Raw genomic sequence first — 12,278 nt, 5'->3', positions numbered from 1 at the left:
ACACTTGCGCATACATAACAATACGAAAATCTTTGACGCACAGCCCATTCCTATCCTACGATCGCATCAAGCACACATCCACGCGCCGTATCGAGCCGTCAACCCCACATACTCTGACCTCTCACCCTCCACCGCCACCCACCTCCAACCCAAACTCCACGCGCGCACGCATACCCACCCACCCATCATGGGTTCCGTAGTCCTCCCCCACCTGCGCACAGGATGGCACGTCGACCAAGCCATCCTCAGCGAGGAGGACCGCCTAGTTCTGATCCGCTTCGGCCGGGACTCGGACCCCGACTGCATGTCGCAAGACGAGGTACTCTACAAGATCGCCGACCGTGTAAAGAACTTCTGCGCCATCTACCTCTGCGACCTCGACGAAGTCCCCGATTTCAAGGCCATGTACGAGCTGTACGATCCTTGCACTGTCATGTTCTTCTTCCGTAACAAGCACATGATGTGTGATTTTGGAACGGGAAACAATAACAAGCTGAACTGGGTGTTGGAGGATAAGCAGGAGTTTATTGATATTATTGAGACGGTATATCGGGGGGCGAAGAAGGGTAGAGGTCTGGTTGTGTCGCCGAAGGACTATAGTACTAGGTATAGGTACTAGAAAATTGGGCACGGGTATGGGTCTGGATACATGGCGTATTGGGGTTTGGATAGGACGAGATTGATACCAAGAAGAATAGAGCAGACGTGATTCCTACCACGAGGCTAGAGCAACCGGATAGAGTGTTGTAAGCGGGGAGCTCTGATGCATGTAAAAGTGTAGCGAAGCTGAAGGTATGGATACAATGTTACGGCAGCTCAATGAGGAGGCTTACGCAAACCCTCAGAGCATGTGTAGGACGCGGACGAGGTTCTAATCATGTGGTTGTTACGACATATATCGGAGCACTTTATTCATGTTATGATTCTACCGTCCCCGCTGCTTTGCTCTCAACGTTCTTTTCCCGGTCTGCACTCTTCATGTTGTCTTCCCACAATCCTCCTCTTACGCCCCTCCAAACGATCTCTAGCGTTTCCCTTCTCGGTAGCAATCTCGGAAACACAACGACGACCTTTTCCTCGTCCTCCACTACTACCATGAGATAGAATCTCACTTCGAATCCCTTGAACGCCTCGTGTATGAAAACGTCCTGTATGCTCGTGGTGGGTATAAAGCGCGTGGTGGGTGTCTGGAGATACGTCAAAGATGTAGTCGAGGTCTGGACGCCGAGGCCGCGGAGTATGGTGAGGGATTCTTCTGTAGATTGCCTTAGCTTAGAACGCAGAAGATAGGATCAAGGGAGCGAGGTACCTGTGTAGTTGCGGCGAAAAACCAGAAAGAGCATGATACATGCAGTAGGTATCAAGTATCGCCATTGGCAAGCTTCTGTGAGCCTGACGAGGTGCGCTTCCACACCATGTCCCATTTTCCATAGTCTTAGAATTGGGTCGTATCGAGCTTCATTCGTGACGCAGAACTTTGACCATAGCGATAGTATGCTTATGAAGCCTAGTGAGACTCTCAACAATATCCCCGCATAGTACCCTACCAGCGCGGGTAGTGTTTTGGGAACAGGACGCGTCGAGACAGTGTATGTGATTGTTGACGACGTTGGCTGCAGCACGTGGAATGTTTGCGCCGGCGGAGAGTTTAAGCGGTCAATGAGTGTCAACATGGTGTTGGAATATAAGCAAGCATCGCTAGAGGATCGAAACTATGGACAGCGGAATGTGGGGGGTGGGAGAAAGCCTGGGGAACGGGATGACGCGCTCAGCATCCTTCTTATCGATAAGATTGTCACGTTTTCTACCAAGCTGCCTCACACGAGCTTACCTCCATTCCACCTTCCTCCTTGCACTACAAACCTCTCGAGTAAAGCCTGTGACGATGGACTCTTCCAAAACAGACCGCGATCGCTCTCGCTCTCCCCGGAGATCCCCCGGTCCACGTAAACCCAAGAACTTCAGCAACCTCAAGTTCAAAGGCGACCGCGAGCGTCGCGACCCAGACAGACGACGCGACGACCGAGACCGAGACCGAGAGAGGCGACCGCGAGATTCCTCGGACCGCGATCGAAGACGCGATGACGACCGCTCTCGCGATCATCGCCGTCCCCGAGATACGTCGCGCGACAGACGACGAGACTCGAGCCGTGATCGCCGTCGGCGCTCCCGCTCTCGCGACCGCAAACCACGCGACTCGAACCGCGACAGCAAACCAAAAGAAAAGAAATCCGCTCCTGCGGCTCCTGCTGCACCCTCCGAGCCCATGATTCTCGTCACCATCAACGACCGTCTAGGCACCAAGACACAAGTCCCCTGCCTCCCCAGCGACCCCATCAAGCTGTTGAAAGCCATGGTTGCAGCAAAGATTGGGCGACCGGTGCATGAGATTATGCTGAAGAGGCAGGGGGAGAGGCCGTTTCATGATAATCTCACGTGTGCGGATTATGCGATTAGCAACGGTGTGCAGATTGATTTGGAGTTGAATACTGGAGATTAAGGTGGGAGGGGGAGCCACATATGGGTGTATTGGCATGCAAAAGGTTGGGGACGAAGTGTGTATCGGTGCATGTATAACGCAAAGCTACATGGAAAAACTGTGACAGATTATGATACCCAATAAAGTGTTTCTTACTCGATTAAGCATACGGATATTCTAGCCGCAGGGCCTGTATACCGATTAATCCCTCGTACGCCTCACTACTCCAGCACCTATTCATCCCCATCCTCATCCTTCGCCTGAATACGATCAGGAATGCCCCTCCTCACTCTGTATTTCTCATTCACCACCTCTACACTTTCCTGTCTTTCCCTCTGCAACACGGGCATATAATTTCCCTTGGCCCTGCCCAGATCCCCTCCATCAAACACCCTCGGGCCACCCCTCGCTATCCCAATACTCTGTTGCTCAGCCGGCACCTCCGCATCCAGCGTCGACTGTCCCAGATTCGCAATCTTATCGAGCAAAAGCCCCGAAAGCGTCTCATCGATTTTGTTCCCCCGCCACACCTCCCAGACATCGTCGATGACACCGCCGCGACCCCATTTTCCGCGACCAATGGTAGCAGGACCCCCTCCTTTGGCTGTTCCTCTGGCTTTAGGCTCGCTGCCTCCTTCGTCGCCAATGTAGATCCATTCGAGTCGGTCTTGGTAGCCGTGTTCTCGCTCTTCGGTGCTGCGGACTTCGTGCGCGTGCGGGAAGATGCAGTCCCAGAGAACGAGTGGGGCGTCCGATGCCATTTCGTATTTTGGTCGTTGAGGGTTGGCGGTGATGTCGAGGAGTTGGGGGACTAGAGATGGTGACTCGAGACCTTGGCCTACCAGGAAGAGAATGGCGACTAAAGAGCGGACTTGGTGCCAGAGGAAGGCGGAGCCGTGAAGGGTGAATGAGTATAGTTTTGGTTGCTCTCCGTTGGTGTAGGGCGCAGAGAGAGCGGGGTGGGAGAGGAATCCTGGCACAGACAGTGAGGACACTTCTTCAATGTCGGCGTGGAAGATGCGTCTTTGGAAGTTTGTGAGTTGTTTGCTTGCATCGATTTTGCAGAAATTGCGGAAATCGTGGAGGCCGACTAGCGACTTGCAGGCTTTTCGCATGGCTTCGATGTCGAGCCAGCCTTCGCGCATTGTCTCTTGGTTTTCAGTAGCAACGGGTTTGGAGTTGTTGTAGTTGGTGTTGGTCTTGTATTGCCCAGAAGATCCAGGTACAGGTGCGAAACAAGGGTTGGTGAAGAAGTACTTGTACCGCCGTTCTTTGCACGAGAAGCGAGCGCTGAAGTCTTCTGGCGGGTTTGGGCACCACGCGTAGACACGAATGTCCGGGGGTAACACACGGTTCAGAAGCTGGATATATGGGAGTTCGTCGGTAAGATCGTTGAACGGCTTTTGTGGGGTGTCTTGGACGTCGTCTGACAAAGACGCTGATTCTTCATTATCCGCTTCTTTTCCTCCTTCGGCATCCTGTACAGGCTCAGAGACTTTTGGCAATGGCTTGTTGCTCCTGACCCTCACTCCAATGACCTGCCCAAAAGCGCTCACGCCCCGATCCGTCCGTCCGCATTTCGAGTATTCGCAGCCGTCCCAGTTTACATCAGCACCTTCCCTATCCCATTTCGCAAACGTTTTCCTATCAATTCTCTCATATCTTCTTTCGTCGCCGCCCGTGGGTATCGGATTTATCAAACGTGTTTTGACCAGCGCTTTCCAGACCTCCTCCTCAATTGTAGGTAATGGTGTGGTGTTGTTTTTATGATGCTCGAAGCCGTTGTACTTCTGTCCTAGGTAGGCAAACTTCAGCGCGATTAACCGTGTGCTGTATTTCGAAGCATCAAAGGCTTTCGGCGGTGCCTTGCGGGCTGTGCGCAACTCCCATGGCTTGAGGGATTCTGTAGGCGCGGGCGTCGGTTCGCTTGTCGGGGATGAGTCCAGTTCAGCAGCTCTTTGTGCGTCCCCTCCTATCTGCTTCTCCAGCTCCTGTATCCTGGCAATCAACTGCTGTTGTGACCATTCTTCATACCCCGCCATGTTCCCTCTTCTCCCATGCGCTTCCCGAAATTGGACGCGTCGTGGAACTCTCGAAAGCTTGGGAAAGCTGCGGCGCGAACAGAACAATCGATGGAGTGACCGTTGGAACTCTGGAAAGGCGTGGGGTAGCGGCCCGCGCATTGTTCGACTACATTGTGGATGACTCTCAGCATTATTTTTGGTATGCGGCCTGACGTTCAGGGTCCAGCGCGTCTAGCCGAGGCAGGAAAGGTTGGGTAGATCGTTGCATCGCACATCAATCAGTCAACTGCGTCTGCGATTTTACTTGATCTTGCAGTCTTCATCTCACGATGGGTAGAATACCGACCCAAACGACTGACGTTGTGCTTGCCTGCACTGTCCCCGCCGAGTGCTCACTTTTACACTCCACGATACTTACGCCTTAGTCTTGTCACTGAAATCGTCAGGTCTACACTGCGCGATACAATCTCATGTTGACGAAGGAAACGACGCTATGAGCTACAGTCACCTGTATTAATTGCGCAGTGAGTATGATCACTGCCAAGGGTCTAAACGTCCACGTCACAATCCTGTGAGAACAGTACTTGTTGTATCATGTTTTTCTTACAAGATTCCAATAGCAATATCTCCCCTAATTCTCGCATAGATCTTAATGTCGGCTTCCAGATCCAACTTGATATGCACCTTTAGGCTGCCTTTTACATCTGATCCATTATCAAGACCGAAGCCCTCGTTCGCTTCTTCATCCTCTTCATCATTGCTGTTGCCCCCCTTCTTCGACTTCTTCTTGTTCTTTGGGGATACTGTGGAGGTGACGGTATTGCCTAGTTTACCGATTGTTTCGCCGGGTCCTCCCTCACGGCCGCCAGTTGCGTTGGAGGCGGTGTCGCCCAAGCTGGTCGTGAATTAGAATGTGGCAAGAGGTTTTGAAAGCGTCAAACACCCACTTTTTTGTTAGGTTGTCCGCCATTTTAAACTCTGATTCTGGGGCGATCTCGCTATCAGGGGTTTGCGGAGGTGTGAGTTGTGGTTGCGGTTGTGGTGAAGGTAAAGTTAATTGCGGTATCGTCGCTTTTCTGCGATGCGGGAGTTGTGCTGACCACGCCAGCTCTCACGTCTTTGCTATCGAGGGGTATGAATGGGAAAGTTGCAAGCACTGAGCGAGCATACGTTGATTGATAAACTTCCCGACGCAAGGTACTAGACGGACACGTCCGAAGTGACCGCATCCACCAGCCGAAGCTGCATCATCGATCTACGGGTCGGCGAGGTGATCCTTACGAGTATGAGTGTTGGATTGGCCATGAGCTTGCATGCGATTCAAGTTTACCCATGACTCTAATGCAGGAGATGCGTGAAGTTGTCAGCTAATGCTGTAGCTTCGACTACAATTTCTCAAAAGGGTCATCGCGTCTCGCCCAAAGCAGCGTCGCAACTTATGAACTTCCACAGCTCAGCCGTATGGGGTTTGTTGTTCGTCATTGGCCCCGGCATTCACTATCGATCATGTCGATCATCTTGGAGCTAAGTGGAGCGGGAACCGGAAACCATCCGCCCACTAGCTTTCTGATTGGCTTCTGCACTCCATATATGCAGCCACATTAGAATCGTATTTTGACTTTCGTCATGGGCTTCTACGCGAGATGATCTAGGTGCGTATGGTAGCTTTTCTTTTTCTGGCGTCGTGATGTGGGGTTTGCGATAGATACCTTAGTAGTGAGGCCTGATCAGCTAGCACACACTATACCTTGGTAGATATACAACAAGTCACAACACCCATGATCGTTTCGGGTTACTATTACCACTGTCTGTAAACCTTGAAAGATGGTCTTCGGCCTGCTGGCTCTTGTGGGAACAGTTCCTTTGACCGCGACATCCGTTCTCGCCCTACAGAGTCAAACCGAGAACGCGAAGAACGATGCCGCTGCCGACGGAGATGAGGACTGGAAGGGCGAGAGGTGCCACATGCGATGCCGAGCGACTGCGAGGACGCCAGAAGACCGCAAAGAGTTGTTCAAGAATAGTCGAATCGTACTTTGTGGAGGGCGACTGTACGTTGAGCTATCGACATACGAAGGACCGGCACATCACCCGTTCACCGGATACTATCTGCCTTTCCCAAAGAAGGATTACGAAGGCATTGTATCTACCATCTCAAATGATCCGCCACAGCTCAATTGGGTATATCTAGACACCGACTCGGACATCTTCCAGCTTAGCCATGGACTCCGTGTTGATGCAGAAGAGGGCCAAGCAGGTCCTTGGGATGCCCGATTTTGCTCGAACGGGGAGAAGCGGTATACTTTCGAGGGTTGGGAGGGGTTTATTGCTGTTGAGACCGAGGGCGAGCCGGGGCTATGGAGGCTTTGTTTCGACAAGTATAACGATGGCCTGAAGGGCAAGATTCGAGAAGGCCAAAGGACTGTCGAGCTGGAATTAGTACGTGAAGAGATAGAGGGTTGATCGTTAATAGCGCTTCTTGATGGTTTGCGCGAGTCTTGAACGGGGCTACAGGCAGTCGTCAGATCCTGATTTTGGCGTCCACACTCTGCGTTTCGGCGCGTTCGCAACAAAGGTCTTGGAGACAAGACCAAACAAGCCCGAGCACGCGGGCCATGCTCACAAGCTGGCCGCGCTCTTGTTCCCAATCTTCATACAGACCAGGCACTTGCCAGTCATTGGTCAGATAAAGTGTCCGAAAACAAGTTCATGGAAACGCATCTTGTACATAGCTGCATTTGCTAGACAGGTCTAAGCGTTGTTGAATGCGAAGGATCGAATTGAAGAAGCATGATGTGGCTGACGCGTGTCTCCGATTCGCGATCGCCCGGAGATGACGTAGGTTAGCGCAACAACAAGCATCACAACTTCAGTCTTCCCACGTCTTTATCTCCACTCCGCATCTCCTCACTTGGCAACGTCCAAAACTCCATCTCGCATCTACTATCGCTAAGAAAAAAGAAGCCATTCCCAGCTTTTCTGCTATTCTTCTTTTGTCAACATGTGCGACTTCGTGCCTCTTCCGATCGTGTGCTTCCAGTGCGGAACGTATGTAACTCGCCGGCCCAAAGCTTACGCGTTATGCTAACTATGGACACGCGAAAAGTGACCAGAACCCATGTCATTGTAAAGTCATTGGACCTACTATCGGCTTCGTAGTCACAGTGGGCATGGCTGTAGGTATCACCTCAATCGCGCGCGATCAATCACTCATGTTTCATAGATCTTCTGTTGGCCTGCGTCGCTGCTCTGCTGCTGCTGCGCAACTGATACGGGAAAGAGGTGAGTTTTTCGTAAACATTTGTAGATTCAGCACTGACCACAGCAGCGTATTGGCCCTGCCCGTGGACACGGGCAACTCAATCAGTAATGCGATACCTATATGACGGGCCTCAAGCGATACAACAAAGCATATGCGACTTTCCTAAACTACAAATTCTTCTCCAACACCTACTTTGCACATAATATCACCTTTGGCCGAGCAAGAATTGGAAGACTGGTGAGGCGCTGGGGACTTGAACATGATACCCACCAGCAACTGGAGACCTAACCAAACTAATATATACGTACACGATTTCAACTTTCTTTTGGTGACATATATGGTGAGGCATGATACACCTCTCGTGGTTTGCTCGGCTAGGCACACCGCACCACGTCAACACGTGAGGACGCGTTGCTCTCACTCACTCACCTTCACTTTGAGACCTAACGTTGACAAGCGAAAAAAACTTTCTGAGTTTTCCAAATTAGGTCTCGCGACAGCACACTGTGGAATTGTGACGTTCTTGATCGCCCACAACAAACGATTACCTTGCTGATGTCCAGCGCTGCACTTTCAACTTATTTCAACAGTCACAGAACCAAGAGCGCATGCGAAGATCGAATTGATAATGGAAAGATAGCGGAAAGAAGCGCCTGTTTCCACTGGTAGCAATACCTTGTTTTGGACGCGTGAAAGAGCAATAGGTCCCAGGTCGACAAAACACCGCTTGCACGATTGTCGCTTTGAGATCAGTTTGTTTACATAACGGCTGCGCGTATCTACTCCTCCACCACAGCATGAACTTGGAATACGATTCAGAGGAATCTTTTGCCGTCTTTAACAACCCGAACTTACCCTCTACTTTAGCTTATAGCACGGAGTTCTTCGGTGAGCTGGTCGACTACGAAGTTCTCTCCGGAAAGATTGGTCACGAGATGTTGGACACTAAAGACGTGGTAGTCTGGTCTTTGGAAGGGCTAGGTTACACAAACGACGCGCCGATTGTTTACGCCGATGGCCGAATCAACGACCAGGCGCACCCGCCGGACTACTACGCATACAGCCCGCTCGCAGACAATTGGGAGGAAGGCTTGTGGGAGATTGAAGATTTTGATTGGTCGAATGGTAAAGAGGGCGAGCAGAAACCTGGTACATCGGATAGCGAAGTTCATGATGAGGAAGGATTTGACAGTATTGCTGGCACGTTGTGCCCAATCGGTCAAGACAAAGACCGTGATCTCTTCAATGGCGACGCTGCGCACGTACGTGAAAGAACACACTTATCAAACGACCGACCAGAAGATCGAGCTTTCGACTCAGAGGACCTGCCATTAGTGAACAATATCGCGCCTGTCACCGAAGTCACCGAGACTGTTGTGTCGCTCTCACCTGCCGAGCATGTTGAATTGGATTCGCGTATCGACGATGGAAAACATGCTGCGGTTCAAGATTACATGGACATTGACGGTGTATCGATCGCCGCTGCCGCTAGATGTGGTGATATCAGTTCTAAGATTGAAGGCGGGATGACTACAGATCAAGGGACAGTTATGATGCCTGAGCCGGCGGCCTATCAAGAAAAGCATTTTGCAGGTGGCATCGCGGCCGAGGCGGAACCTTGTGTCAGCTTAAACCACAACGACGGGGTCAAGGCCTCATCTGTTCTTCATTTGCCAGCTTCCCCATACCACAGTATCCGCACCGTACACGAATCAGACTTGGTGATTCCCGCGCAAACCGCCAAGGCTCCTGACGTACCAAAGAGAGACACACAGATCAGTGATGCGACAGAAAGTGGATCTGAACATACGACTGTCAGTCAAGCCACTCCTTCGGCGCTGAACGACGGCTATTTAACTGGTTCACCAGTATCTCCTGAGGTACTATCGCGGAGGGAAGAGAACGTTGATGGGCCTAGGGAAACGCAGCTACAAGATGCAGCTGACAACATATCTCCCGTTGGTCTTGCCGAGCTTTTGCCATCGGAATACCGTGATCACAACGTTCACTCCGTCAAACCATCTCCGGAGATCATCAGTGACCAGGTATCTGCGCGACACAGTTCACAGCTGAAGGCACCGTTACCAGCCCAGCAATTCAAGGAAAGAGCGTCTCTGCCGCCACTACCCTTCGCGTCTCAACATGATGCACTAGGTGATGAAGGGTTAGGGCCAATAACTGCCGAAGCATCGACAAGCAAACAGAACACATCTGCGACACAGCTAGCTCAGAGGCCGTCGAATCTTCTGTCTCCATCCAAGGTCGAACCGCCTGACGCGAGAGCCGAAGACCAGGTGGTTATATCCGACCTAGAAGGAAGCAAAACTGCCGATTGGATACCTGAGAACGGTCTCGTAGAAGGCAGTTCGTCTATTGGAGATCAAGACAGGGCCAAGGATACATATCCTCCACTGCCATCCACATTACCTCTAGGCTCTCCAACGCCGACTCCAGCACCAGAAGGTCGAACTATTTGCAAACGCTCTAAATCGTCAAACACGACCAAGAACGCATCAGAGACAGACTCAGACGCCCCACCGAGGAAGAAGGCGAGGAGGGGTACGCCTGCGGAGCCACGTCCTAGCGCCGTCAAGGAGCGGAGTAAGGTTTTCGAAGAGCTGGAATTCAAACCCCAGCCATCGTTCGCGAAGACCAGACGTGGTGCGGTCAATGCAGAGAAGGAGATCACTTTTATGGACGAGGCGGATGAAGAATCGCAGAGCATGATTTTGAGTAGTGATACGGAGATGCGATGTTCTGATCACGAAGGCGACGATACCGGTATGGAAGGGCACTACAGCGACGTTGAGGTTCCAGTGACACTCAGCAAGTACGTTCCTCCAGTTGAAGAAGTCCCCAGCATATCAAAATCCAGACAAAATGTCTCCCACCGTGAGCTTCAAGGTCTCAGCTCAACTCAATACCGAGATCGCCCTTCAAACGCGAAGCGAGACATGATACCTATCTCACGGCAGCTTTTCAAGCTGGACAGACTGGGTAAGCTCAGGCCACGTGCGAAAGCTTTCGAACAATCACCAGCCGTTCGCGGCAACGACCACGACTCATTCGTCTCTGTTGAAGGTAGCGGTGCTACTGTTAGTACCCTGGAGATGGACAAACCTCCCATGGCAGAGCCTAAAGCTACTCCAGAGCTGATGGAGAAGCAAGAGAACTCCAAAGCATTAGTAATGGTTGTCATGGAGGGTCCCGATGCTCGTCCTGCAAAGAGACAAGAGAATGAACCTATGGAAGACGAAGAGGAAGAGGAAGGATTATTTCCAGCATCCAAGATAGACACAGCAAAGCCTGCTCCATTACCAGCACTTACCACGCCTCCAAGAGGACTCTTCACGAACGCTCGCAGAGTAACGAGAACACGGAACGCTGACCAGAACGGGGACGTCAAGCCGACGGCCGAAGATAATCCTAATATAGACAATAGTGGTTCACGCGATGATGATTCATCGTCTGGAATTAGCGAGCCTGGAGACGTTGAAGACCTTTCAGAAGAGCAAAGTATCCCCTTCGAAGACGCACAAGAGACCATTGAGACGCCTTACAAAGATGATGAAGCTGATGAAGACTACTCCGATACTTCCGCTCCAGTTAGTAAGAAGCCCAAGCTTGAGAGAAAGTCCTCAATGCTGGGCAATCAATCGCTCAGTCGAACAAACTCCCGCAAGGATATACCAGCATCCAGTGTTGCTTCCTCTAAAGCCGCACCAGCCACGAACAAATACGGTTTCAAGCCATCTCCAAAAGACGCACGAACACCACGAACACGGGCATGGTGTAAGGCAGCTGTGAGTTCTGCAGCGCCCACTCCTCTGGTGTCAAAACCAGTACCCGCCCCGAAGGCCAGGGTACCCCCGAAGCGTAAAGCGAAGACCACCTGTGGTAAAACAAAGGCAGATATGAAAGAGCATGAGGAAGCGTTACCCTTCGTATCCGATATCACAGCGAAAGGCAAGGCCAAAAGGTCTACCTCCGTAGCTACGGCTACTTCCGGACTATCAAACCAGCCTTCTGTACGTAAAACGCGTCATGCGTCCGCGATGGAAAATCAGAGCAGAACCGCGCGAAGAGAAGAGAGCAAAGTGGTGGAAGATAAAACCAAGGCTGCAGGAAAGGCAAGGCACGGCAGAAAGGTTTAAGAGATGAAAATCGGTACTGGTAGACTGAGCATTGGATATTCGAGAAGACGGTTGTTCTTTGGACAGCTAAGACAACCAAGCGTCTTGGCTACCTACGATTGTTGCACAAACAAGTCCGCCCTAACTCCGAAAACTCCGACCCATATAATAATCAAGTGCACGTCCGATGAACTAAGGATTGATCTAATCAGAACCTGAACGGGAATCTGCCCATCCCCAGGTCAAAATCGACATGTTTTGAAACCGTTTTCACTCGAGAATCTTTTGTTGAACTCTACCCTTGGCCGTGGCATTATGGCAGCAGCCTCCGAATATCTACCGAGCTAATGTACTATATAAGACATCTTCATACTTTCACT

General features: G+C 51.3%; 7 protein-coding genes across 7 annotated transcripts; 5 read left to right on the top strand and 2 right to left on the bottom strand.

Moving 5' to 3' along the window:
- Positions 1-187: 187 nt before the first annotated feature.
- Positions 188-619, top strand: AA0111_g10158 (hypothetical protein; the record flags this gene model as incomplete). Its single annotated transcript, XM_028643876.1, has 1 exon — positions 188-619. One exon carries the CDS (start codon positions 188-190, stop codon positions 617-619), a length of 432 nt encoding a protein of 143 aa, XP_028502335.1.
- Positions 620-1,885: 1,266 nt separating this feature from the next.
- Positions 1,886-2,500, top strand: AA0111_g10157 (hypothetical protein; the record flags this gene model as incomplete). Its single annotated transcript, XM_028643875.1, has 1 exon — positions 1,886-2,500. One exon carries the CDS (start codon positions 1,886-1,888, stop codon positions 2,498-2,500), a length of 615 nt encoding a protein of 204 aa, XP_028502343.1.
- Positions 2,501-2,712: 212 nt separating this feature from the next.
- On the bottom strand, positions 2,713-4,521 carry AA0111_g10156 (hypothetical protein; the record flags this gene model as incomplete). Its single annotated transcript, XM_028643874.1, has 1 exon — positions 2,713-4,521. The coding sequence occupies one exon, from the start codon at positions 4,519-4,521 to the stop codon at positions 2,713-2,715; it is 1,809 nt and encodes a 602-aa protein (XP_028502342.1).
- Positions 4,522-5,106: 585 nt separating this feature from the next.
- AA0111_g10155 (hypothetical protein) lies at positions 5,107-5,473 on the bottom strand (the record flags this gene model as incomplete). Its single annotated transcript, XM_028643873.1, has 2 exons — positions 5,107-5,398; positions 5,451-5,473. The coding sequence occupies 2 exons, from the start codon at positions 5,471-5,473 to the stop codon at positions 5,107-5,109; spliced, it is 315 nt and encodes a 104-aa protein (XP_028502341.1).
- An 854-nt stretch (positions 5,474-6,327) lies between these two features.
- AA0111_g10154 (hypothetical protein) lies at positions 6,328-6,966 on the top strand (the record flags this gene model as incomplete). The annotated part of the gene is made up of 1 exon (XM_028643872.1): positions 6,328-6,966. The coding sequence occupies one exon, from the start codon at positions 6,328-6,330 to the stop codon at positions 6,964-6,966; it is 639 nt and encodes a 212-aa protein (XP_028502340.1).
- Positions 6,967-7,504: 538 nt separating this feature from the next.
- AA0111_g10153 (hypothetical protein) lies at positions 7,505-7,889 on the top strand (the record flags this gene model as incomplete). The annotated part of the gene is made up of 4 exons (XM_028643871.1): positions 7,505-7,551; positions 7,610-7,679; positions 7,727-7,785; positions 7,832-7,889. 4 exons carry the CDS (start codon positions 7,505-7,507, stop codon positions 7,887-7,889), a joined length of 234 nt encoding a protein of 77 aa, XP_028502333.1.
- Positions 7,890-8,562: 673 nt separating this feature from the next.
- On the top strand, positions 8,563-11,919 carry AA0111_g10152 (hypothetical protein; the record flags this gene model as incomplete). The annotated part of the gene is made up of 1 exon (XM_028643870.1): positions 8,563-11,919. The coding sequence occupies one exon, from the start codon at positions 8,563-8,565 to the stop codon at positions 11,917-11,919; it is 3,357 nt and encodes a 1,118-aa protein (XP_028502339.1).
- Positions 11,920-12,278: the final 359 nt, after the last annotated feature.

This window comes from Alternaria arborescens, assembly GCF_004154835.1.
Source record: "Alternaria arborescens strain FERA 675 chromosome Unknown contig_32, whole genome shotgun sequence".
In the NCBI taxonomy this organism is placed as follows: domain Eukaryota; kingdom Fungi; phylum Ascomycota; class Dothideomycetes; order Pleosporales; family Pleosporaceae; genus Alternaria; species Alternaria arborescens.
This window is presented reverse-complemented; position numbering and strand designations above follow the sequence as displayed.